This window comes from Camellia sinensis, chromosome 1 (assembly GCF_055761805.1).
Source record: "Camellia sinensis isolate YWXY chromosome 1, ASM5576180v1, whole genome shotgun sequence".
Lineage (NCBI taxonomy): Eukaryota > Viridiplantae > Streptophyta > Magnoliopsida > Ericales > Theaceae > Camellia > Camellia sinensis.
The window spans coordinates 133,319,666-133,346,418 of record NC_138961.1 but is presented as its reverse complement, the minus strand read 5'-3'; the positions used below and the strand labels follow the sequence as shown (position 1 = coordinate 133,346,418).

The following is a 26,753-nucleotide window of genomic DNA, read 5'->3' as shown; positions in this document are numbered from 1 at the left end:
GAATGCAGTTTGCAGACTGCATAATCATCCAGCTGCGGAGCATCTCCAACGATATTCATATGCAAAGAGATTGTCAGCTAATGAAAAGTCGCTGTTAGTAGATATGTCAAGGAGCCTAGTAAGACTAAAACAGATACTCATTACACTCAAATAGAGGGATGCCCTTAATATGAACACAATGAAGACAGTTTACAATGTACGACATTGATGTAGGGTTCTACAGAAAGCTGGTAAATCCTAGATGCAACAACTATTGGGTGAATTAGCGAAACATAAGTACATTGAGTGTCATCGATGTGAGGAAGGCTCTATAACCGTCACAGAATTGTTTTGAGCACATCCAGTGAGTTTGGATTTGCTTCGTACGTTCTCCCGTGTGTCGATTATGGATTGCACATATAAGACGAATAGATATCGGCTTCCTCTTCTTGAAATTGTGGGAGTGACATCAACTCATATGACATTTTCCGTTGCTATCGCATACTTGCAAACTAAGCGGGTTGATAGTTATGCATGGGCGTTACAAACTTTGCGTGATCTTATGGATGACAGTGTTTTACCTGAACTCATTGTCACACACAGAGAGCTTGCTTTGATAAATGCCATTGACAACACCTTTCTGAATGCTCGACATTTGTTATGTTGTTTGCATATTAATGAGAAGGTATTTGCAAAATGCAAGAAAATGTTTGAGACAAAAGAAAAATGGGAGAAGTTTAACACTGTATGGAACTATTTGGTATTGTCATCGACTGAAGAGGAATACAATGATCACCTTGCAATACTGCATAAGGATTTCAGTAACTATTCAGAGGCAATCAAATATGTTACTGTGAGTTGGTTGAATCCGTATCAAGAAAAATTCATTGCTGTACATATAGACATGTGTATGCATTTTGGCAATGTTACAACCAATTGGTAATATTTGTTTTTTTAAAATTTCTTATAAATGATATTGTTATTTTTAATTCGTATGCTTGACTATTTTTGTTTACATCCATATGAATAGGGTAGAGAGTGCTCATGCTAGATTGAAGAGGCAATTAGGTTCAAGTCAAATGATATTTGAGATTTCATTTGAAAAAATACATTGTCTACTTGAGTTGCAGCACATTCAAGTAAAAGCATCATTCGAGAAGAGTTTGACAACTGTGCAACATCAATTCAAACCTTCTCAATTTAGAGAGCTCCGGGGTAATGTGTCTATTTGTGCATTGGAGTACGTGTTGGCAGAGAGTAAGAAAGCAAATTCAATTGGAATTGATGTTACAGCATGTGGGTGTGTTCTTAGGCACACACATGGTTTAACTTATGCTCACAAGATTGCAGATTACATGAGACAAGGCCGTCCTATTCCACTCAGTAGCATACATGTACATTGGACGCGACTTACTATATATGTGCGTAATCTGAATGTTGAGATATTGGAATTGACTTGTATCCCATAACTTGAGATGATTTTGAAGCGGTTCAATGAGTCTGATATTGCTACACAATTGGATATGTTGATGAAGTTGAGAAAAATTGTAAATCCAACGAACACTTTTCTTATTAAGCCTGATGTGAAGCCTAATCTACGTTGAGGACATAAGAAAATTGATATATCTTGTCGTCGTGACCCATGTGCATTTGAGTTGGTTGACGATAGCCATGATAACCAGAGCACATCTGCTTCCAGTCAGTCAAAGAAAAAGAAAGCTTCGAAAGTGCATGAGAAGAAGCAAAATGTGAAGACAAAGACATATCGTACAAGAACAAGTTTACCAAGTGCATTTGCTGGTGACTTCCCACCTATGTTAATACCATTCATAAAGTTGATGAAGGATGGTAGATAGTGATGGGAATTGTGGTTTTAGAGCTATTGCGGGTTTACTTGATCTTGGAAAGAATGACTGGGTGCAAGTTAGGCGTGATCTGCTACATGAATTGAATAATCACAAAGATGAATACGTCATACTATACGGGTCCCATGAGAGGGTTGAGAAGCTGACACACATCCTTTTATATTTTGAAGATAGCCCATGCTTTGATTGTTGGATGACTATGCCTGACATGGGGCATCTTATTGCATCATTTTATAATGTAGTCTTGTACCACTTGTCATTGCAACAGTGCCTCACTTTTATACATTTGAGATCACCGCTAGTAACCCTAGCTGATCGTCGTGAGATTGCCATTGGATTTGTCAATGGAAATCATTTTGTGCAGGTATAACTTATGAAAATAACCTAACATTGTTGTTTAATATTTGTGTAATTGCAAATTTGATGGATTCAGTAAAAATATGTAATTTTTTGGATGTAGATGAATGCATTTTTGGAGGCCGGTCATCCAGTTCTTTTCATTGCTGTGCTTTGTCAAGTTCACCATCACCCTTGTGCATTAGAATGGGAGAATGCATATGTTAGCCGCGTTCAACAATTCAAAGACAACATAGGACCTAATGTTGCTACTCGCGAGACATTTGATGTAGTTGACATAGATTGATATATTAGAGAGCAGTCATGAGAGGTTTAAGACATTAGTTTTATGATTTACTAGCATGAGGTAATGAGATGGATATCATTTTGCCATTAGATTTTGTAATGGTCATTTTTTAAAAAAAGAATATCATATGAGTTATAGTTCTCTAATTTATGGAATAGATGTCATAATTTTTACATTGTCTGAACACAAAACATAATGAAAATAATATTAACCAAGTGCAAATACTATTAAAAAGTAATAATATTAAACAACAAGTATCTAAAAAGAAATAATAATATTAACTAGTAGTTCAAGCCATCCACACCATCATAAACTATATGTCTCCTTTTACATAATCCAAAAAGCACATAATTGAAAGACAATAATAATATTTGTTTCCTTATACATCCACCAACACCATCACAAACTACTTGTGCTAACATTATGAACTACTATCAACTACGTAACCGATGAGTGTAATGTGCTCCAAAACGATGTGTAATGAAAGAGATGGGTGCAGATCGACCTTGAGCAGATGTGTTGGGCTCAATTTCACTAATGTTCTGATCTTAAAGAAGCTGTTCAATTGCATCAATTGCGTAGCAAAGTCTATTAGAATGTTGAACATTGTCCTCATAGCCAGCCTCAATGAAATGATGAGTAATCTGATATATCTGTGACATATGCTGCATTACGAGAACAAATACAACATTATATACAAACCTATAATAGTTTACATAAATAATTTGTAATGTAAATGAAAAAAAAAAGTACATGTGTGTCTTGGCTAGGATACTGATATATTTGGGTCCACTTGAGAACGACGCGCTAGGTTTTGAACATACATATGGGTAATGGTTTGGTACCAATCCATGTAAGCAGGAACACAATCCCAAGGTTGCCGTACCGGTGTACTCTTCCTCCGATCAGATAACACATGGTTGTCCTATGCCTCCCAAATGATGTCCAAGTATGCATACATAACATTGTAGCATGGAGCTGTGGCTCCTCGAGAAGCACACATAGGGCCAAGTGGCGGATTAGGGATTATCTGCACTCTGCCAAACTATCTCAAAACTCTATAAGGGTGATATGTGTAGACACCCCATTTTTGACTGCCTTTAAGACTTGGACGCGACTGATGGTTTACATGATGGAGAAAGGTGTGCAGGGGAAAGGTTCAGTTTCTTCGGCAAGGAGAGAGTTAAAGCTCAACTTCATACCCCTTTTTGGACCAAAACAATCTTGATCAAAAGATTTTAGACCTTAAAACCCTCTCTTTCAAAACGTTTTTGAAATAAAGTTTTTACGATGTTCCGAGGCTTGCATTTTGTAAAATGTTGCGCTTTTCGGTAAATCGAGCAAGGACAAAGTGGAAATAAATGAAAGAGAGATGAAATCTTTGAAAAATATTTCAAAACACCTTACTTAGGGGTTTGGATTCGAAGAAAAGAGGAGAAGAGGGAAGAAATCCAGTTGGGGGAGAAAATGGGCATGAACCGTTAAGAAAGAGTCGAACAACCCTCGCCGAATTGGGCCTATTCATTTGCATACTTGGAATCAAGCTATGAGGCCACCGCCGTTGGAAATAATACTTCTGGGGCTTCATTTTTCACTCAAGAATCTCCTAAATCCAATTCCGGACGGGGGAGATATAGTTGATTAAAGTAGGGTATCACTCCGGTTGGACCGAAATCTGCGTGGCTTCACCAAAAAGGGCATAACTGTTTCCACAGGAGGAATTTTAATGCAAGGTTTGCACCATTGGAAAGATAACTTCCGGGGCTTCAATTTGAACAGTTGAAAGGCCACCATTGGACCTCCCTACCACTGACCGGCCACCTTTCTTTCCGGTAGACCCATTTTTTTGTCCTGAAAAGTAGCAGGCCAGCCAGAAAATGTAGCAGGTCGGCCACTTACCTAGTTGGATGAACTTTTTTGCCCTTTTGATCTGGCCGGCCATGACCCCCTCCCCAAGTGTGTTCTAGATGTGCAATTTGTTTTCCCCTAGGCCTTATGCCCGAGGGTCAACCTTTTGGGGGGAAATTTGAATTGTTTTCCCCCCCCATTTTTCCCCCCTTTTTTTTCCACTCCTTTGTCTACAAAACCAGCAGCTCCAGCTGCATTTCAGGAGGTTAGAAAAATTTGGTTTAAGGCTCTTGTATTATATATATATATATATATATCTCTCTCTCTCTCTCTCTATTCCAAGCTCCAAAACCCCAAACCCTACACCATTTCTACACCACCTCATAGCACCACACCCCCATCCTCCATTCCAGCAGCTTGAGGCTGATTTCCAGAGGTGAAGAACTCCCAAACTTGGCTCAAAGGTTGTTGGAGCATTGGTCTACAAGGGTGAGTCACTTTCTTCCCTTTTCTAGTCTTTTTTTGCTTTGTATATAAGCCTTAGTTGCTTGCATTTTTGGGCTCTAACCCTAACTGAAAATAGCATTATTTTGAGCTCATTTTCATGTTTGTTTGAGGGCCTCTCCCTGTTTGAGGCTTCCTTTTTACACTTGCTTCTTTACCTCTCTTGTATGCCTCTTTCTTGCATAGTATTTTTGGCCTATTTGTAAACTGTTTTGAGCTTGGTTATAAACTGTGAAGTGGCTTATTTTGAGCCCTTCTTCAACATTTTTGAAGGTCTCTTCACTTTTTGAGGCTTCCTTTTGTCACTTGCCTCTTTATCCCTCTTTTGGCCTCATTTTTGCATGTTTTGTTAACCCCTTGTGCTTATATTTTTGGGCTCTGGTCTGAATTGTAAATAGACTTATTTTGACCCCCTCTTTATGTTTGATCAAGGGTCCTTTGCTGTTTGAGGCTCCTTTTTTGCTCTTTGTGTTTAAACCTCTTTTTAGGCCTTATTTTGCATAGTACTTTAAGCTTGCATGTGCACTGTTTTGGGTTTGGTCACTAACTGTAAAATATCATATTTTGGGCCCCTCTTCAACTTTTTTGAAGGGCCCTCCTCTGTTTGAGGCCAGCAACCATCACTTGCTTCTTTGTCTCCCTTTTGGCCCATTTCTTGCACATTAGTTTAGCCATACTTGTGTTTGTTTTTGTGACTTGTTGTAAACTGTAAAGTGCTTCATTTTGAGCCCCTCTTCAACTTTGTTGAAGGGATCTTGGCCATTTAGGTCCAGAAGCTGCTACTTGCTTCATTATCTCTCTTTTGGGGCCTTTTTTGCATGTTAACTTAGCCCTATTTGTGTTCACCTTTTGGCCTTGCTCAAAAATGTAAATATGCTTGTTTTGGGACTTTCTTGATTCTGTCTTCACACTTTGTGTTCAAATAATGCATGCTTTGCATAGCCATAGGTCATTCCATGTACCTAATTTCATGTTTCGGGTCTCATTTCATGCATCGGGTGCCATGTTTCCATGTTTCGGGATCATTTTGTATCACATTTCAGTGCTGAAACTTTCATGTTTGTATGCCATATTTCGTGCCTTGCCATGCCTTGTTAGAGTGGCATTTGTGCCTTAGGATCGGTCCTCGGTTTGCGTGCATGTGTACACGCATTTCGAGTGTCTCATTTTTCATCTCATGGCCTCTGATGTGAGTGTGGTTGAGGTCCACTCACGTTGGTGTAAGCCCATATTGCATTGTGTATGCCATTTCATTTCATAGCATTGTGTATGCTAGGCCGTATGTTAGCGCATTGTGTATGCCATGTTACCTCGTGCATCGTGTATGCCATTTCCTAGCAATGTGCATGATAAGTTGTATCTTAGTTGCATTTCATGCATGTCATGCATATTGCATTGTGTTGGGGATAGGAGTTAGCCCGAGCACGGGAAACGAGGGGCGTTTCGTACTTCGAGTGACGGAACGTGTTTCAATTCCCAATCACCGACACTCCGGATTATCCATGATGGAGTTTAGGTTTTGTTGTGTTTATATGTGCATTCATTTCATATTGAGTCGTGCAATTCGACTCCTCGGCCATCATGCATCGATATGCGTGATTGGTGGCACGAGAATCGAGGCATGCATACATTTATGAAAATACATTGCCATGCCCTTTTCCTGCTCTCTGTTGCAGCAAATCAAGAATCAGTAGCCTTTCAAAAGCCTTGCACAGCATTCCGGTATCAATCGCAAACAGAGGCTAATTGGGGCATCGCAGTGGATTTCCGTGCCAAGCAACCCGGACATGCATCATTTATCATCCGAAGCAGCATCGAGGCAGTCCCTAGCTTGCATGCTAGTTTACAGCTTACCTAGTTTAATTTGTTAATTAATTAGGATTTTGTAATTATTTGGACTGTAATATTCATTTGGGACTGTATATTATTTTATTCGGACCCTCCGAGTGAGGGCACAACTGTAATAAGTGTGCGTGTGTGTGATGTATGTCTTCCAACCCCACGTCTTTCTCCCTTTTATTTACCCGCTTATGATGGTTAGATTAGGGCATGTTTCAATTAGCATACAGTATGATAGCATGTTTGCATTCATTCATCTGTTTTGCATGCACCGGGCTCGGCACATCATACTAACTGCATTGTATTTTCAATTTCAAGTTGAATACATGTTAGCTGTAGCATTTCATATGCCATGTTTAGAATGGCTGAGCCTGCTATAGTTGCATTTTTGCATGTGTTGCATTAGGCATTTCTGTATAATTAGGATCATGCATGGATTTCTAATTAGCTTCTGTTTTGGCTTGGAGTACTCAGTAAGTTTTATGCTTTAGCATCCTTGCATGCGTGTGAGTGACTGCCATGAATAGCATGCTTTCCATGAGGCTATGTGCTTATATGATATAACTGCCTGAATGCCTGTGGGTGAAGGTTGGGTTATTTGGATTGGAACAATTCATCAAATGTGTGTTTTAAGCCCTCTAAATAGTGGCAAAATCATATTTTCTAAGCCCAGCCGAGGGTGGCAAATCCACGTCTTAGCCTACTTGCGAGTAGCACCATCAAACCATCTTTCAAAAACAAACACGAAATGTTTTGTTCCAATTCAGGCGACCCGGTCTATACTTGTATGTTGTGCACATCACATAGTAAACCTAGGCTAAAAAATCGGAATAAGAACACACAATGTTTTTAAAACTTGATATCATGGTTAGTAGAGGCCGATCTTTGATCAGGCGAGCGGGGGTGCTCACGAAGTGACCTTCCCCAATCGTACCCAAGTTTTCGAGCCGAGGCAACTTTGGTGATGACGGACACGTGGCCTTAGGCAACGAGTCAGGGTTTCCTAAATTTCCCAAAATAAAATATTTAGGTGGCGACTCTGTATCTGGCAATGCAGTCCATGTTTGGCACTTCTTTTCTAAAAATCTGTTTTCTCAAAACGATTTGTCGGATTTGGACTCTTTGGTTCAGATTAAGAACTGTGACATTTGAGAGTCCTGAACTGTAGTGAGCCCAATATCGAACGGAACGGGGGGACTCGTTCCTCCCGGGGCGTTCGGGGACGTCTACAATATGATTCAACTACTTCCAGACATTTTAGGCAACCGAGGTAGAACGTAATTAGGTGACATGGATGAACATCTCTGCAACTCTGGTACGGGTCCAAAATAACCTACAAACAATAACAACTGTAAATTTTGTATGATATAGAGTTTCAAATTTTGAAAGACTTTTTAACATACATCATGTACGCCCAACCTATCAAGCTCCACTTGAAAAGCTTGCAATTGTGTCTCTTCACCAGACTCTTTGAGAAGTCCAACTGTAAACATGTGGCATATCTCGAGTGTAATTCATATTCAAGTATGGTTGGAATCTACAAAAATGCTCATAGATCCATCCCTCAAGGAGTGTCATGTAACCGGCTATTTGTTTCACTCCGGACTTGCTAGCATACCCCATCTGTCTATATAAGTATGCCAATGCAGCAGCACCCCAAGCATATGAAGATACAATCGTCAAATCGGACAACAAACTCAAATAAACAACGGGGACGTTCGTACCAGTCTTGTTACTGAAAAGTTGACAACCCAACAAAAATAGCAAGTATGCTCTACCTGCACATGATATTCTTTCCATTGAATCATTGTCTATGACATTATGAAAGTGTGCCCTCAACCACTCAAGCCTCATTGAATTATCTCCAGCACTACACATCTCATGCCTGACCTCTTGCTCATCAATTTCCAAGGTATTGTACGCACGCTAATATATTTGCCTACAATGGGAAGCCCTAAAATAGTGGGGACATCGTCCAATGTGATAGTCATCTCTCCAACAGTCAAATGGAAAGTGTTTGTTTTCAGTTGCCATCTCTCAACAAAACTAGACACTACAATTTTGTTGACAAAACGGTATGTGCAACGAGCTAAGTGTGCAAGTCCTGATATCTTCACAATGTTTACAAATGTAGCGTTGTTTCCTTGTTCCCACCACGGCTACGAATGAATCTTAGACGAGTGATTATGACACTTCAAGGGTCCCCTTTCATCAGCACCATTCCAAATAGCTGTGGTAACATGACTTTTAAAACTTTTAAGGATTGATGGATCAATTGGCCCTCCCGAAAATGGTTGAGTAAGGATATCTTCATTAACAATGTCAGCATCATCACAAGTAGGGTAATCATCCATAGTGATATCATCCATAATTGGTGCATCATGTCACTACAAGAAAAAGCATTTTTGGCGACTAAAACTTCATTTTTCGTCGCTGAAAGTAGTAGAATTGGCGACTAAAATGGAATTAGGCGCCAAAATTGAACACTTTTGCCGACTAAAAGAGTTTAGTCGCCGAATACAGGGGTTTTAGCGACTAAAAGGCAGTTTAGTCGCCGAATGTAGGGGTTTTAGCGACTAAAGGTTGTTTAGTAGCCAAAAGTGACAGTTTTTGGCGACTAAAATAATTTTGTAGTCAAAAGTGATGGTTTTGGTGACTAAAAAACATTTTCGTCGCCGATTATAGGTGTTTTGCCAACTAAAAACAGATTAGTCACTGAAAATGAAGCTTTTTGGCTACAAAAAAAAAAAAATAGTAGCTAAAAACAGTCAATTGGCGACTAAAATTCAGTTTAGTAGCCAAAAGGGGACATTTTTGGCGACTAAAAACAGATTTAGTTGCCAAAACTGCTTATTTTTAATTTGAACTTATTTTTTTAGCGACAAAAAATTAATTAGTAGCCCAAAATAATAGAATTGGCGACTAAATAATGGATTTAGTCGCCAAAAGTGGCCTAAATTTTTTTTAATAAATAATTTATTTTTTACATAAATTATATTGAATAAAAATAATTATATTTATATATATAATTTTTATTAATACCGGTCAATATACTATATAAATAATATATATTGCATATATATTCATGTGATGTTGAAGTGGCATAGTGGAGGGAGTGTGTTGCTAAAGGTGTTGGCGGTTTGAATGTGGGAGAGGTTGGCAGTTCGAATCTCAGAAAAAGCAAAGAAATTGGTTCTTTTTTTTTTTTTTTTTCGCAGAAGGACCTTTGGCGACGAAAATTTTAGTCGCCAAAAGTGTTTATTTTGGGCGACTAAACCGTTTAGTCGGCGATTGATGGACTATTGGCGACTAAAAGATTAGTCGCCAAATGTGTGATTTTAAAAAGAGTAAATCACTATTGGCAACTAAAAAGTTGGTCGCTAAAGAGCTATTTTTTGCCGACTAAAAAACTTTTAGTCGCCAATACCTCCGGCGACCATATATACGCGACAAAAGGGGCGACTAAAAAAATTAGTCGCTGAAAGTAAAAACTCGACTTTCGGCGACTAAAAACGGACTTTTGGCGACTAAAAATTTAGTCGCCAAAAATGCTTTTTCTTGTAGTGTGTATAGGATCATCATCCATGGCAATGTGCACGTCATCATCATGCACTCGAGCACGTCTACGTCCATGTTCAGCATTTTGTAATTCACGGAGTCTTCTGTTCGAAGCTGTTATTAACCGAAATTAACTGGGACTAGAATCCATCTGCATAAGGAAAATTGTTCTGATCAACCCAATATAGCATATATAGTGAAAACACTAACAAATATAAAATGAAATAGTCAAATTACTGTCATCAACTAATATAGCAATAGCAACTACTTAAGCTAACAATATAATGTGAAAATACCAATACTTCACAGATTTTTGTTTCTATTATTATGCATTGAATTTCGCAAAAAAATAAAAAAAAAATACCCATAAAATAAAATTGTTGGAAAAGAACCTAAAGTAAAACCAATCTTGGTGGCTTATGTAACTTGGTGTAAATTATATATCATTAAAATAAAAATAAAAAACCATTCAGAAACTTCAACGCTGAACAAACACAAAGATTTCAGAAATCAAATGCCGAAAGTATTGCATTACTTCGGAACTATAGAACCGAAACAATGTATTAGATTCGGCAAACAAACTTCGAAAGTTTGTATTTCTTTCGAATCTAATTAGTCGAAATTCTACAATTTATTCGGTGATTAAGTTCCAAATTAAACAAACAAATTCGGACAACAAGTGCCGAGAGCTCCAAACCGTAAACAACAAGAGAAAAATCAATCAGTGTGTTTGGTTTGAGTTTTCTGGATTAAGTTTTTTGAAAACTGACTTTTTTGATTTTTCATGTTTTTTTGTTTTTAGTGAATATTTTTTAAATTTAAACATTTTTTTTACTTTTTTAGATGCACCTTACTTAGATATATCTAAAAAGTAAAAAATTTGTGAAAAAATATTTTAAAAAATTAATAAATACATAAAAATACAAAAAATGTATTGAATTCTTGTATTTTTTTTTGTATTTTTAGTATTTAGTGAATTTTTAAAAGATTTTGTTTACAATTTTTTTAGTTTTTAGGTGTATTTATGTTAGGTGTGTCTAAAAAGTAAAAAAATTGCTTAACATATTAAAAAAATTCAGTAAAAACAAAAAATCACGAAAAATAAGAAAGTAGAATTTTCTGAAAAGTGTTTTTTGAAAAATGGAAACAAGCAAGGTGATAGTTTTATGCCAATAGAGTGCAGTGATATCCGAAAATGGTAAATGTAATAACAAAATGATAAATGCAATAATAAAATGGAAAGATTTCTTACCTTAAACAAGGCTTTTCAATAGTTTTTAGTGGAGGTTCAATGGAGGTCTTCAATGGAGGTGAGGAAAGTTCAATTTTTTTTTTTTTGAACGAAAGTCCCCAGTTTGGTCTTCAGTTTTGTGGGTGGAACTAGAAATATGAATTAGGGTCAATAAAAGGGTGTGGATTTGAGGATAAAGTGTGTGTGTGAAGGATGTAATTGTAATTTCAAGGGTATAGATTGAGAAAATTAGTTACTAATCAAATTAATAGGCGTGTGCATTGAGAAAAGATTTACCTTGAGTTAATTAGGTGTGTGAAAATAAAATTTTCCTTGAGAGAATTCTGGTAAAATTAACAAGATTGTGAATATAAAATAAGAAAAAAGAAAATTAATGATAAATATATATATCCCCACCCCTAAGTTATTAAAGACAAGGGTGAAACTATATTTATTGAAAATTCATTGGTCAAAAAGATATTATCATCTATCTATTGAAATTTTTAATTTAACTTATCTATTCAAATATTTTTTTTTATCTGTTCAATTTTTTTTAATCTATATGTTCGAATTTGTATCTATTTGTTAAAATTTACCAATCCTCTTCTTTCTTTTTTTTTTTTCTTCTTTTTTTTTTTTTTTCCATTTGTTGAAATTCACCAATCTTATTTTTCTTATATGTTGAAATTCGCCAAGTTTATTTTTTCTATCCATCAAAATTAAACAAAAACAAACTGAATCTAATTTTTTCTATTTTATCTGTTCAATACAACAATGGTGATTCAAGGAAATAGGAAAGTTAAATTATCATTGAGCTTGAATCTATCTGTCAAAATTAAAGGCACAACTGTATATCAAATAAAGACACAACTGCATATCATCTTATTTAGTCCAACACCGTGCCCTGCAACCTTAAATGACTCCACTGCAAAAGCCTCCACTGAACCAGTAGACACGTGCATGTATTTGTGTATAAATTCATCAACAAAACTCAATAGATGAATTTCAACTAAAATAATAGCAAAACGAAATCAATTTCAATTTTACACTTGACATCGGATGCTATAGGCATACATGTTGGATTTATTTTTCTAGTGTGGCCCAATAGCCTACATATTTTCTACATGTTTTTAATTTATTTGGACTCCACAAATAGATAAAGCCAATATTTGAGATCAAGTTCAGTAATTAGAATTTTAATATAATCACTCTTCTAAGATAAGAAGGAAACCTTGATGGATTAGGAATTCTTCTGATAGAGTTTATCTGGCCCTCTTCTCTCCTCTATATAAGGATGGGTGACTCCCCTTCTTCTGATATTATTCCATCACTCTAAGTTTTATAGTCGTCCTAATAAAGTGAGAGACAGAGAGAAGAAGGTGAGCCAAGAATTAAAGGTTCAACTATTAGGGGTATTTTCTCAACTTCTCTAATTCAATGGCTGACAAAGGTATGTTCGTTTTATTCTTGAGTTGTATTGAATTCAAGATCCTGTAAAGTTTAATTCCGCATTATTATTATGGTTACATGTATTATTAAATCTTGCATGTGGTATCAGAGCTTTAGTTTGTGAATCAATACACCTTGGAATAATAATATATTTATGAATATTGTTATTATAGTTATAATTATTCATAACAACATATTTTTTGTTCATAAGGTTTGAACTCTCGGCATGTGTTGGTTATCTTGAATATACGCTGTATGTTCAACCTTGTAAGCTGCATGCCATATTTATTAGGCAGTGTCTGAATGGTACATCTAATCTCTTTCATATTCATTATGTATCAAAGAAACTCTTTTTGTGTTGTTAAAAGTCAAAGGTTGTGTAAAAGAAGATTTCATTCCTGATTTCTAAATCGTAACTAAGTATGCACATCATGGACTCCCTCACTCACTTTGTTTTGTGATATGTTAGGTGCAAACTTTTATGTAATTCTATATGCTGTTCATATGCATGTTTTGATTTATTATCAATTTTAGTGATAATAATTTTTATAATCATCATAATATGTTATTGAATTGAGTGTATTGCTTGCCGTTATGATAAAGTGCATAGATTAAAAGCAATTTTAGAATTTTGCTGAATCGTTCAGACTATTAAATAAATATATTTATTTGATTGTATCACATTAGAGGATTATGTTTTTGCTTTGTTTAATTATGCACACTTATTGTCTATTATTGTTAAATATTTATATATTTTCATGATTTAAAATTGATATCATGATATAATTTTATGACATTGAATATTAAATATTAAAGTGGTTAATTCATATTAGGTGTAATTCTTATTAACCATTATTTTAGATATTCATGATTGTTATAATACATATATAAATATTCCTGTTCATTCAGAGTTATTATTATTATATTGGTAATAGCAATCACATAAAAGAAATTTTAGAAATCATAAAAATAGTGATCTCATTAAAATTGTGATTGAATTAATGATAATTAAATAACTCAAAATTAATGAATAGAGAATATTGTTGGTTAGTTCCGTATTCATAGGGTTTACTAATTTAGTAGCTGCCAAAGTGGCCTAGATTTGTAAAACTTATGAATATAGAACTACATAAAAGAATTGTTAAAAAGGGTAACATTAAGGTCGATAATATTCTCAATTGCAGTTATAATTAGGAGATTGAGACTAGCCCAAAGGAGAGTCACTTTCAAATAATTATAAACTGGGTAGGATAATATAACTTATGTAATTTGACAGATTAGAATTGAATACCCAAAGGTAACATGACTAGCTGAAAAATTGCATAAATTACTTTAGACCTACATAAGTGATTCTTGACGAGTGGACAATAGATATACCTAAGTTTTTCCCAAAGGAAAGACTTATGTGATATCAATAGTTCATCGTAATTCTCAAAGCTTTAATATGTATATTGTTTATGCCTTTTTCCATGTTACTTATGAGATCTTGTGTTAATACCTCTTAAGATCTGTCAAAAAGATAGCTTGCTATCTAAGGTGGTTGGACTTAGAAGGAAGGCTATATTGACTCCTCCGACCTTCCTGGGATCTTACTTGGTTATTGACCAAAGGACTCTTTAGTGACATTATCCTAACGTTTAAAGTAAAATTTGGTTAAAGGCTGTTGAAGATCGACAAGCCACTTGCTAGCACTATTATGGCTGAATTAACAACAATGAAATATAATGGCCACCGAGGAGTTTAGGATCACATCCTCAATATGGCGACAAAGCTGCAAAGCTTAAAACTTTAGGAATGCAAGTTGATGAAACTTTCCTCGTGCAGTTTATTCTCAACTCACTTCCATCACAATACAGCGCATTCAAAATTCACTATAACACCAATAAAGATAAGTGAAATTTGAATGAGCTGACTGATATGTGTGTTCAGGAGGAAGTGAGGTTGAGGGAGGAAGGACGTCAAACTGCATTGGCTGTAACTCATGGAGCTATAAAGAAAAAGAAGGGTAAGTTTGTAAAATCAAAGAAAAATCCACCAAAGAAAAAGAATGAACCTGGGGAAGAAAATCAGGCTAAGAATGGTTTCACTGTCAAGTGCTACTTTTGTGGCAAGAAGGGACATGTGAAGAAAGACTGCAGCAAGCGAAAGGCTTGGTTCGAAAAGAAAGGTAAGAAATTTTCTTTTGTTTGTTATGAATCAAATCTTGCTGAAGTACCTTCTAATACGTGGTGGATTGACTCTGGGGCCACGACCCACATTACAAATGACATGCAGGGATACCTCTCAACCAGGAAACCGAAGGAAAGTGAAAGATTTGTCTATATGGGGAACCGTCTCAAAGCTGAAGTCGTAGCTGTAGGAACCTATCGACTGATCTTAGAGACGGGTCATCAGATGGATCTAGAAGACACTTTTTATGTTCCTTCAATTTCTAGGAATTTAGTTTCGTTATCCAAATTGGATCGTGTTGGATATTCAGTTTTATTTAATTGTGGAAAACTCAATTTAATGTTTAATTCAAAAGTGATTGGTTCTGGTAATTTATGTGATGGTTTATATAAAATTACCTTAAATCATGAGTTTGCATAATCATTAGTAACTCTGCATTCGAATATTGGTTTAAAACGTGGTCTAATTAATGAAAAACCATCGATCTTGTGGCATAGATGGTTGGGGCATATCTCCAGAAATAGAATTGAAAAATTGGTGAAGAATGGGATTTTGGAAAACCTAGACTTCACTGATTTTCAGATATGTGTGGATTGCATTAAAGGAAAGCAAACCAAACACACCAAGAAAGGTGCCACAAGAAGTAATGAGCTTCTTGAGATAATTCATACAGATATTTGTGGGCCACTCAGCATCCCATGTCTTAGTGGTGAAAAATATTTTATCACATTTATAGATGACTTCTCACGTTATGGATATGTGTATCTAATTCATGAAAAGTCTCAGGCCGTTGACATCCTTGAGGTGTACATCACTGAAGTCGAGAGACAATTAGATAGAAAGGTTAAAATAGTGAGATCAGACAGGGGTGGTGAATATTATGGTAAATATGATGAGTCAGGCCAAAATCCTGGCCCATTTGCCAAATTCTTAGAAAAGAAAGGCATTTGTGCTCAATATACAATGCCTAGTACGCCACAGCAGAATGGAGTTGCTGAAAGGCGTAATCGTACACTTAAAGATATGGTTAGGAGTATGTTAAGTTACTCAATTGTACCTATTTCAATGTGGGGTGAAGCTTTAAAAACTGCAATGTATATCTTAAATAGGGTTCCTAGTAAGGCGGTCCCAACAACTCCTTTTGAGTTGTGGACTGGTAGGAAACCTTGTTTGAGACACTTACATATTTGGGGTTGTCCAGCAGAGGCAAGAATCTTCAACCCACAAGAGAAAAAGTTGGACTCAAGAACAATATCTGGATATTTCATTGGTTATCCAGACAAGTCTAAAAGGTACAAATTTTATTGTCCTAATCACAGTACGAGGATAGTGGAGACTGGTAATGCTAGATTCCTAGAGAATGGTGAAATCAGTGGGAGTGAGAAAACACGAGTGGTGAATTTCGAGAAAATTAGGGTAGATGTGCCAACATTTGACCCTTATCGAAAAGTTGTTGTTCCTCAGACTATTCCACAGGCTGAGGAAAACGAACAACATGATGAAAATCCTTCACCACCTCATGTTTCACCACTTCATGAAGATACCACCATTGAAAATATTGTAGAACCAGCACAACCGGCAGTTCTGAGAAGATCTCAGAGGGAAAGAAAGCCTGCCATTCCAGATGATTACATGGTGTATCTACAGGAATCTGATTTTGATATTAGGATTAACAAAGATCCAGTCTCATTTTCACAAGCCATGAATAGTGATGATTCTTCTAAATGGGTCAATGCTATAAATGAAGAGTTAAAATCCATGGAACAGAATAGTGTTTGGGATCTCGTCGAATTGCCTAATAACTGCAAAAAGGTCGGGTGTAAATGGGTCTTCAAGACCAAGCATGACGCAAAAGGCAATATCGAACGATTTAAAGCCAGACTTGTTGCCAAAGGTTTTACTCAAAAAGAAGGCATAGACTATACAGAGACCTTCTCTCCAGTATCTAAGAAGGACTCGCTTAGAATCATCCTAGCATTGGTAGCTCATTATGACTTAGAGTTACATCAAATAGATGTGAAAACTGTTTTTCTAAATGGGAATTTGGATGAAGAAATTTATATGGAGCAGCCAGAAGGATTTGCAAAGAAAGGTAAAGAACATTTAGCTTGCAAATTAAAGAAATCCATATACGGCCTTAAACAAGCTTCCAAGCAATGGTATTTAAGGTTTAATGATACCATTATCTCTTTCGGATTAAAGGAAAATGCAGTTGATCAGTGTATATATCTGAAGGTTAGTGGGAGCAAGTTTATTATTTTGGTGCTATATGTGAATGATATTTTGTTAGCTAGTAATGACCTTGGCTTATTACATGAAACCAAGGAATATCTCTTCAAAAAAAAAAAAAAAAAAACTTTAAAATGGTCGATATGGGTGAGGCAAACTATGTTTTTGGCATAGAGATCTTTAGGGATCGATCTCGAGGATTGCTAGGACTATCACAGAAAGGACATATTGATCGTGTTTTGGAGAGATTCAATATGCAGTTTTGTTCAGCCGGTGATGCACCCATGATGAAGGGTGATAAATTAAGTGAAAAACAGTGTCCAAGGAATGACTTGAAAAGAAAACAAATGAAGGACATTTCATATGCTTTGAGGCTACAAATCATGCTCTATGGTTGCGAAATTTCATCTCAGGACTTGGTGTTGTTGACTCAATTGCCAGGCCACTGAAGATATATTGTGACAATACCGCAACAGTTTTCTTCTCTAAGTATGGAAAGTACTCCAGTGGTTCTAAACACATGGAAGTAAAGTACTTAGTTGTTACAGAAAGAGTCCAGAAACAACAAGTGTTAATTGAAAACTTAAGCACATCTCTTATGATTGTTGATCCATTCACAAAGGGATTGTCACCAAAGACATACAAAGAGCATGTTATTAGGATGGGTCTTTTAAGCAACCCTTGACGTGTATGGTTAATCGTGAGTGCTTATTTTCATTTGACACTATTTGCGCAATAATAATTTTGTTTCTGTTTTTCCTGTTCTAAAAGTGTGTGTACATATTAAATTGAATATTGATAAACAGGGAATGTCTTAACGAGACAAATTACAGGGGCCTTTCAGGAAAATAATTATATATCCTGATAATGGACTGGGTTGGTGAAGGTTATCGATGGTGTAGTACATAGAAGGAAATATGACATAAATGTTATATAACCGCTATGACTCACATTGGTGATCTGAAGTAATCACAGTATTATAGTTTCTAATATATTTGAACTTATTGGCTATTTTTAAAAAATTCGTGATCACGTGTCAAAGTTTTTAGTGTGGAATCCAATGAGTCAAAATTTTTTTAAGTTGCATATTTTTGAAAAAACTCATAATTGCATCATAATCGGCTTAATGGGCCAAGTGGGAGAATGTTGGATTTATTTTCTAGTGTGGCCCAATAGCTTACATATTTTCTACATGTTTTTAATTTATTTGGACTCCACAAATAGATAAAGCCAATATTTGAGATCAAGTTCAGTAATTAGAATTTTAATATAATCACTCTTCTAAGATAAGAAGGAAACCTTGATGGATTAGGAATTCTTCTGATAGAGTTTATCTGGCCCTCTTCTCTCCTCTATATAAGAATGGGTGACTCCCCTTCTTCTGATATTATTCCATCACTCTAAGTTTTATAGTCATCCTAATAAAGTGAGAGACAGAGAGAAGAAGGTGAGCCAAGAATTAAAGGTTCAACTATTAGGGGTATTTTCTCAACTTCTCTAATTCAATAGCTGACAAAGGTATGTTCGTTTTATTCTTGAGTTGTATTGAATTCAAGATCCTGTAAAGTTTAATTCCGCATTATTATTATGGTTACATGTATTATTAAATCTTACAATACACACAGCGGTGCATGTATATACATAATTATGAATGTGTTGCCAGCAAGTTGTCGAGACGGCCATTGGAAGGGTTCCAAGTAAAGAAAGCTTTCCAATTCTTTATGCAGCCATTGAATACCTTTTGGAAAAAGAAAAGTGAAAAATAGATAAAGTAATCACTATGAAGATCAAGAGAGGGCAATGAAGAGAATGGTATGATGAATTTACAGCGGGAATATTTCTAGACTCAATGAGCATCCAAGTGCCCAAGAAAGACTCTTGTACCTCTTTTCTTGATTGCAAAGAAAGCGGAACGGTGATTCGTAGAATGAAGACAGGAACTTCACAAACAAATGGCGGCGGTAGAGAAGGGGTGAGCAAGAGGGCAAAGATGATGAAGAAGAAAAGAGAGAGAGAGAATGTAGATATGGAGAATGGAAGGCGAGTGACGAAAGATGAAGGGGGAGAGGGAGAGAGAGAAATGGGTTTCATTTTGAATTGATGGAGGCATATGCAGGGCCGGCCCTGCCTAGAGGCAGGTAAGGCACAAGCCTTAGGCCCCAAATTTTGGCCCAAAAATAGGGCCCCCAAATTTAAAAATTTGTTATAGGTTCAATTTTTTTTTTTTTTTTTTTAAGATCAATTTAAAGGGTCCCAAATGTTTTATTAGGCCCATGTATAATTTAGCCCATATTTATTTATAAATGTGTTTGGCCCATATTTATTAAAATAAAAATATATAAATAAAAAAAAAAACAAAAACTGAAAATGTGTTTGGGCCCAATCCAAAATTTATGTGGTGTGGGACAGTGAAAACAACTTTGGAGGCTTTAAAGGGCCCCAAAACTGAAAATATATTTAAAGGGGCCCAAAATGTGTTTGGCCCAACCCAACCCAAACCATACATACAAATATAATACACAATAGCATAGGCATAGCAGTGATGAAATGAAGTGGAGTGGCTTTTCAATCTCTGTTTAACAAATCAAAATGAAGTGAATCACTCTCTCTTGAAGGCAAGCAGACGCAGATGAAAGCATAGACTCATTCTTCCTCTTTCACACACTCCTCCTCCCGGCGATTCACATTCACTCTATGTCACAGACTCTCTCTCATGTAAGTCCTTTATCTCACTATCAGATTTTATTAAATAAAGTTGCCCTAAATTTTTTTTTTTATATTCTTTCTCTACCAATTAGTGGAATAATAAATTTGTCATAATTTTTTTATTACCTTCTTTATCCATTAGATTTTAGTGGAATAAATAATTTTGCCCTAATTTTTTTTTATTTTCTTTCTCTACCAATTAGTGGAATAATAAATCTGCCATAATTTTTTTATTACCTTCTTTATCCATTAGATTTTAGTGGAATAAATAATTTAGCCCTAATTTTTTTACCTAGGTATTTATCAGTTTTAATTGAATAATTTGTTTGCCCTAATTTTGTTTCATTAAATTATTTTTTATAATTTATTTGCTATCAGATTAGTGGATTGTGATTTGTGGATTGAAGTGTTTGTGATTTGTGGATTGATTTGAAGTGTTTGTGATTTGTGGATTGAAGTGTTTGTGATTATAGCCATGTTTCCTAGGAAGTATAGTTCTGGAAATGAAAAGAGAAAGAAGAGGATGAAACTAGAACAATTAATTCAATCTCAATCGGGAGCACTTGATAAATATTTTGGTACCAAGAAACAAGTAGATATTTTGGGTTCAAATAACAATGATGATGAAGATTTGGTAATTGAAGAGCCTGCTCATTGTGTGAGTAATAATGAGCATGATGATTTGGTGATTGAACAACCTAGTGAACATATGAATGAGAATGAGAATGAGAATGAAAATTTGGGGAATGTAGAATCTAATGAAAGTGAAGATGTGAATGTTGAATGTGGACCTCTAAACATTTATGACCCTAGCAACTGGGATAAGATTGATCAAAATTTAAGGGATTTACTAGTTGAAAAAGGTCCCATAAGAGGTAATGGTGTGAATTTTCCCCTAGATGACAAAGATAGGCATTTTTTTTCTACATTTTACATGCGACAGTTACAAAATGGAGAGAAGCAGGATAGAAAGTGGCTAGTATATTCAGATGCTTCAGACAAAGTGTTTTGCTTTTGTTGCAAGTTGTTTAAGCAAGATGGGAACAATGCTCATTTGGCTACTGATGGATTGAAAGATTGGAAGAATATGGGCAACAGGCTTAGAAGTCATGAAACTAGTAATGAGCACTTTATTTGCATGAGCAAATGGGTTGAGTTGGAAAGTAGATTGAAGAAGAATGAAACAATTGATAGAAGTGTTCAAGAACAAATCAACAAAGAGAGGGAACACTGGAGACAAGTGTTACTAAGGATAATTTCTATTGTGATCACTATTGCTAAAAATAATTTAGCTTTTCGTGGAGACAATGAGAAGATTTATCAAGAAAGAAATGGAATCTTTTTAAGCTTAATTGAAATGCTTGCTAAATTTGATCCAGTAATGCAAGAGCACATTCAACGTATTCAAAGGAGTGAAATTCATTACCATTATCTTGGCCACAAAATCCAAAATGAATTGATACAGCTGTTAGCGAGTGAGATCAAGAGTACGATTGTGGCAAGAATCAAAGAAGCGAAATATTTTTCAATTATTCTTGATTGTACTCCAGATGTTAGTCATGAAGAACAAATGTCTCTTGTGATAAGATGTGTAGATGTTTCGACTAGTCCGGTAAAGGTAGAAGAATTCTTTTTAGAATTTTTGAAAGTGGATGATACATCGGGGTTGGGACTTTTTAATGTACTTAGAGAGGCATTGCACACACTCCAGCTTGATATTGGTGATATAAGAGGCCAAGGATATGATAATGGCTCTAATATGAAAGGGAGACACAAAGGTGTACAAAAAAGAGTACTTGAAATAAATCCAAGAGCATTCTACACGCCATGTGGGTGTCATAGTCTTAATCTTGCCCTTTGTGATATGGCTACCTCTTGTTCCAAAGCTATCTATTTCTTTAGAGTGGTACAACGCATATATGTGTTGTTTTCATCTTCTACAAAGAGGTGGAAAATTTTCAAAGACAATGTGGAAGGTCTCACACTTAAGCCATTATCACAAACTCGTTGGGAAAGTCGCATTGAAAGTGTTAAAGCTATACGGTACCAAGCTCCACAAATTAGAGATGCTTTAATTCAGTTGGAAAAAGAAGCTGATGATCCCAATACAAAGTGTGAAGCTGAATCCTTAGTTACATCTGAAATTGAGAACTTTGAGTTTTTGCTTGGCATGATTATTTGGCACAATCTGTTGTTTGCTGTTAATTCTGTTAGCAAGACATTTCAAGCTGAAGACATGCATATTGATGTTGCTATACATCAATTAAAAGGACTCATTACATTTCTTGAGAAGTATAGAGAAACTGGATTTTTGGAGGCCATGATTGAAGCTAAAGAAGTTGCAATTGAAATGGAGATTGAGCCTACATTTCGTGAAAGGCGTGTCATTCGTAGAAAGAAACATTTTGATGAGAATGTTAGTGAAGAGGTTGCACAATCAGCTGAAGAATCCTTTAGAGTTAATTATTTCATATATATAATAGATCAAGCTCTTTCTTCACTTAAGAGTAGATTTGAACAATTTCAAATATATGATGAAACTTTTGGATTTTTGTTTGATTTGAAGAAGTTAAATTCGACCAATGATGAGTGCTTGAAGGCTTATTGTGCTAATCTTGAAGACTTTTTGAAACATGATGGGCTTATGGATATTGATGGGAGAGATTTATTTTCTGAGTTGAAAGTCTTCAAAGAAATTTTGCCAAAAGAAATCAGTAGGCCAATTGAGGTGATGAATTATTTGAAATTGATGGATGGTTGTTTTCCAAATGCCTGGATTGCGTATAGAATATTATTGACTATTCCAGTTACCGTTGCCTCTGGAGAAAGAAGTTTTTCAAAGTTAAAATTGATCAAATCCTACCTTCGATCAACAATGTCACAAGAAAGATTGAATGGATTAGCTATATTGTATATTGAAAAAGATTTGGTAGATAAATTAGATTATACAAACTTAATTAGTGATTTTGCAGCTAAAAATGCAAGAAGAGTAGTATTTAAGTGATCGTTGGGTTAATTGTAAGGTGGATATTGCTAAACTATAAAGCAACAAAACCAGTTTTTAATGTTTTGGAGTCATTATACTGATTTCTTCCTATCTTAATATATGAAAGTAAATTTTAGTTTATAATTTTAATGATTATATGTTCAAGTATACTTAAATAAAAAATTTGTAGATACTTATTAGGGCTGAGCAAGGAATCCGTGAAATCCGTAATCCGATCCAGTCCAGTCTAATCCGATAGGTTTGGATTGGTTTTTTGAATCCGTGGTTCGGTTCTGGATTGAAAAATTAAAAATCCGTAGTACACGGATTGGTTCCGGATTGAACCCCACGGTTCCGGATTGGAACCGATCCGGACCGTAAACAAATAGTGTATATTTTTATTATACATCCTCCCCCATAGTATCTTCTCTTATTCTATATAAAATCTAAACTCAAACCTAAAACCGTATAATATCTTCTTTTATTACTTTTGTTTGTTAGTTTTTAGTTTTAATTTGTAATGGTCTAAATACTTATGGTGAAACCAGTTTTCTTATGGTTGTTTAAATTCTAGCACAGTATGTCGCTATTATAGAAATAGATGTTGCTATTGTGAAACTAATATAGCGCTATGTTTATATTTTTATGAAATTAAAGTATTATATATATTTTTTTGTTATTTAATTATGTGAATCCGTGGTCCTAAACCGATCCAATCCGTATTTAAATGGATTGGTTCGGATTGGTTCCATAATTTAAACGGATTGGATTGGTTCCAATTTTTTAGAAACCGTAGATAACGGATTGGTCCTGGTTTTACTCCAATCCGGTCCAATCCGAACCATGCTCACCCCTAATACTTATCATTTTATGCATAAATTTTTTATTAAAAAAAAAAATATTCGAGGGGCCCCATTTTCACAGAGCGCTTTAGGCCCCACAAATCTCAGGACCGGCCCTGGGCATATGTCTAAACAAATAAAAAGGCGCGTGTGACTGTCCTTATCAACATGGCATTATTCTTATGGACTTAAATAATAAACGCGTGGATTTATGATCGTAATGGAGTTATGGACTGAGCTCCCATAACAAAATGGAATAATTAAAGAAAAGATGATTTTTTTTTTTTATTATGAAAAGTTGGTAAAATTTAACCAGGTGTCAGAATAGGATTTAATATGTTTGGTTTTAATTTTTTAAATTTAATTTTTTAAAAATTGAATTTTTTGTTTTTTATTTTTTATTTTTTGATTTTTGATGAATATTTTTAAAATTTGAAACTTTTTTTTTACACAAAAATATGAAAAATGTATTAAATTCTCATATTTTTTTTAAAATTTTTGGTATTTATTGAATTTTATAAAGATTTTTCTTTTCCATAAGTATTATACTTTTTAAGTGTATTTATGTTAGGTGTATCTTAAAAATTTAAAAAATTACTTAGAATATTAAAAAAATTCAATGAAAAAAAAAAAATTCAATTTTCTGAAAAGTGAATCAGGAAAATCAAAACAAAATAAGTTGATTGATTTTCCTACTTAGTTGTATTATGGGCAAATTACTCATAAGTCCTTTTTGAAAAGTGTGTATTCTATGTAATTCCAAAATCTTTTAGATAGACCCAAAAATATTATATCCGTTTATCTTCTCATCTTTCCTTATATATTGTTTCTTATCTGTATCTCTCTTTCTCTGATATCGACGATGAACACGACCATGCCTTCCTCTTTTTTTTTTTTTTTTTCCTTTCTCTTTCTACTTTATAGTCACTGGCGATCGGCGACCACCATTGAATGGGGTTCACGGGCAACCACCGAGCACCAACTCCTTACTTCGTGCTCACTAATAGCAAAAGATATGAGTTTTCGAAGAAGAAGATCTATATCAGATCTAAGTAGATCTACGTTAGATATGGCTAGATCTAAACCAAAAAATAGTTATCGGAGTACAAACATCTCTCTATATCTGTCTTTTTCTTTTGATCTCTAAGTTTTAATACTTTTTTTTTGGTACTATATACTTTTATTTTTGTGTTATAATGGAAAAAATTTTCAAGTTCTGAATAAGTTGTTTTCGGGTTTTAATTATAGGCGGTGAAAACTGTAAATTTTATAATTTTAGTTTTTTTGGTGTTGAATTGAATCATTCTTTAGAACTATAAAATTTTGCAATTTAATAACTTTCTTTAGAACCGTACAATTTAACAGTTTCATAACATATTTTTCAATTTGATTAATAAGGATAAATAGTTAATAGAATCATACTTTGAAACTGTAACTTTTTACAGTTTCAAAACTTAATTTTTAGTTTGATTAATATTAGAAATTATTTGCTTAAACCCTACAAAAATTGAAAATAACATATATTTTTTTTTTCATTGTTGTTGTTTGTTGTTTGTTGTTTGTTTGTTTGCTTGTTTTTATTTTTATTTTTATTTTTTTTATTTTTAGTTTATCAATATTTAGCACATTTTACTTTATTTTTTCACTTTAATTTCTCAGTTTATTTTTTTTCTTTTTTCCGACAATATTCTAGACATTTCGGTGAGTCTCCAGCGATATTCTCGACGTCTAGCGAATATTTTAGACATTTTGACGACTTTCAGTGACGTTCAGAACATTCCAGCAATACTCTGGCGAATTACCGATGATATTTCAGCGACTTTCCAGTTATATTGAATAATCCGGCAAGTATCCGACGGTGGTGGGATGTAGGAGCGTCTTTAATTTTTTTTTATTAAAAAAAATTTTTTTTTAGTAACAATTAAAAATATATAGGACTAGTTGGTGTAAATAATTTGTTTTGAGATTAGATAGATTTCAAACTTTGTGTATGAGACTTATCACTAACTTGTCTTGTATTATTGATTTTGGACCTTGGGCCATATTTATTTGGGTGTTGATCCAACGTTAGTGTACTTGATTTGGGCTTTTGTCCCATTGTATAGACCATTAGGCCATTAGTTTCGGTCCAGTATTGCGTGTCTCGGGATGCGAGATGAGTTGGATTCTATATAATGGCTCTGGTTGGGAAGTTAATTATTTTAGCTGATTATTTAATTTTTTTAGTTATTTTAACTTAGTTAAAATAGTTTTGTTTGGAAAGTTGATTGTTATTTATTTATTCATTTATTTTTTTTGTAGATGATTTGGTAGTTGTGAGGAAAAAAAAATGATTATGAATTAAATGTGATATTTTATCTTATTAACTATTTTAATGTAATTTTGTCTTTTACTGAGATATTTTATCCCAATCTATCGGTTGATTGTTTTACTTTACTCAATTTTGGGTGACATAACTGATTGATTTTAAATATATTTTTTCCTTTATTATTGAGTGTGAGATAACTTTTTAATAAATATTGTGGTGTTTTGAAAAGATGGTAAGAAATTAATTTTTTTAACTTTTTAATTTTTTTTTGATTTTTTTATATAAAAACAGATAAGTAATATGATCTAAAAAAGTTAAAAAACTAATCTCCCCAAATTGCTCCTATTCTTACACTTAGATTTTGGTGAATCATTGTACTTCGCTTATCCTTTACAATTACAGGTCCCCATGGGAGGCCGCTTGCTTGATCCTTGGTGATTCTCTTTTTGGTTTAGACAAATATTCTATAATTTGAGCCTACGGACTATTTTATTATACTTATTTCATTAATTAGCTAATGGTCTATAATATCAAATTTGGATTACTATGATTTCAATTTTAGCATGTCATTTCTTTGATGGGTGTATGTATGAAAGT

General features: G+C 34.6%; 3 protein-coding genes and 1 long non-coding RNA gene across 4 annotated transcripts; all 4 read left to right on the top strand.

The window, feature by feature from the left end:
• Positions 1-385: 385 nt before the first annotated feature.
• Positions 386-1,583, top strand: LOC145819994 (uncharacterized). The gene is made up of 3 exons (XM_082914216.1): positions 386-918; positions 1,010-1,373; positions 1,467-1,583. Exons 1-3 carry the CDS (start codon positions 386-388, stop codon positions 1,581-1,583), a joined length of 1,014 nt encoding a protein of 337 aa, XP_082770342.1.
• Positions 1,584-1,824: 241 nt separating this feature from the next.
• On the top strand, positions 1,825-2,487 carry LOC114281075 (uncharacterized). The gene is made up of 2 exons (XM_028223516.2): positions 1,825-2,208; positions 2,305-2,487. Exons 1-2 carry the CDS (start codon positions 1,825-1,827, stop codon positions 2,485-2,487), a joined length of 567 nt encoding a protein of 188 aa, XP_028079317.2.
• Positions 2,488-14,632: 12,145 nt separating this feature from the next.
• LOC145789962 (uncharacterized) lies at positions 14,633-15,456 on the top strand. The gene is made up of 2 exons (XR_014328516.1): positions 14,633-15,083; positions 15,191-15,456. It is a non-coding gene; the product is annotated as an uncharacterized LOC145789962 (long non-coding RNA).
• A 5,039-nt stretch (positions 15,457-20,495) lies between these two features.
• LOC145819987 (uncharacterized) lies at positions 20,496-23,024 on the top strand. Its single transcript, XM_082914206.1, has 3 exons — positions 20,496-21,759; positions 21,967-22,134; positions 22,360-23,024. The coding sequence occupies exons 1-3, from the start codon at positions 20,496-20,498 to the stop codon at positions 23,022-23,024; spliced, it is 2,097 nt and encodes a 698-aa protein (XP_082770332.1).
• The last annotated feature ends 3,729 nt before the right edge of the window (positions 23,025-26,753 follow it).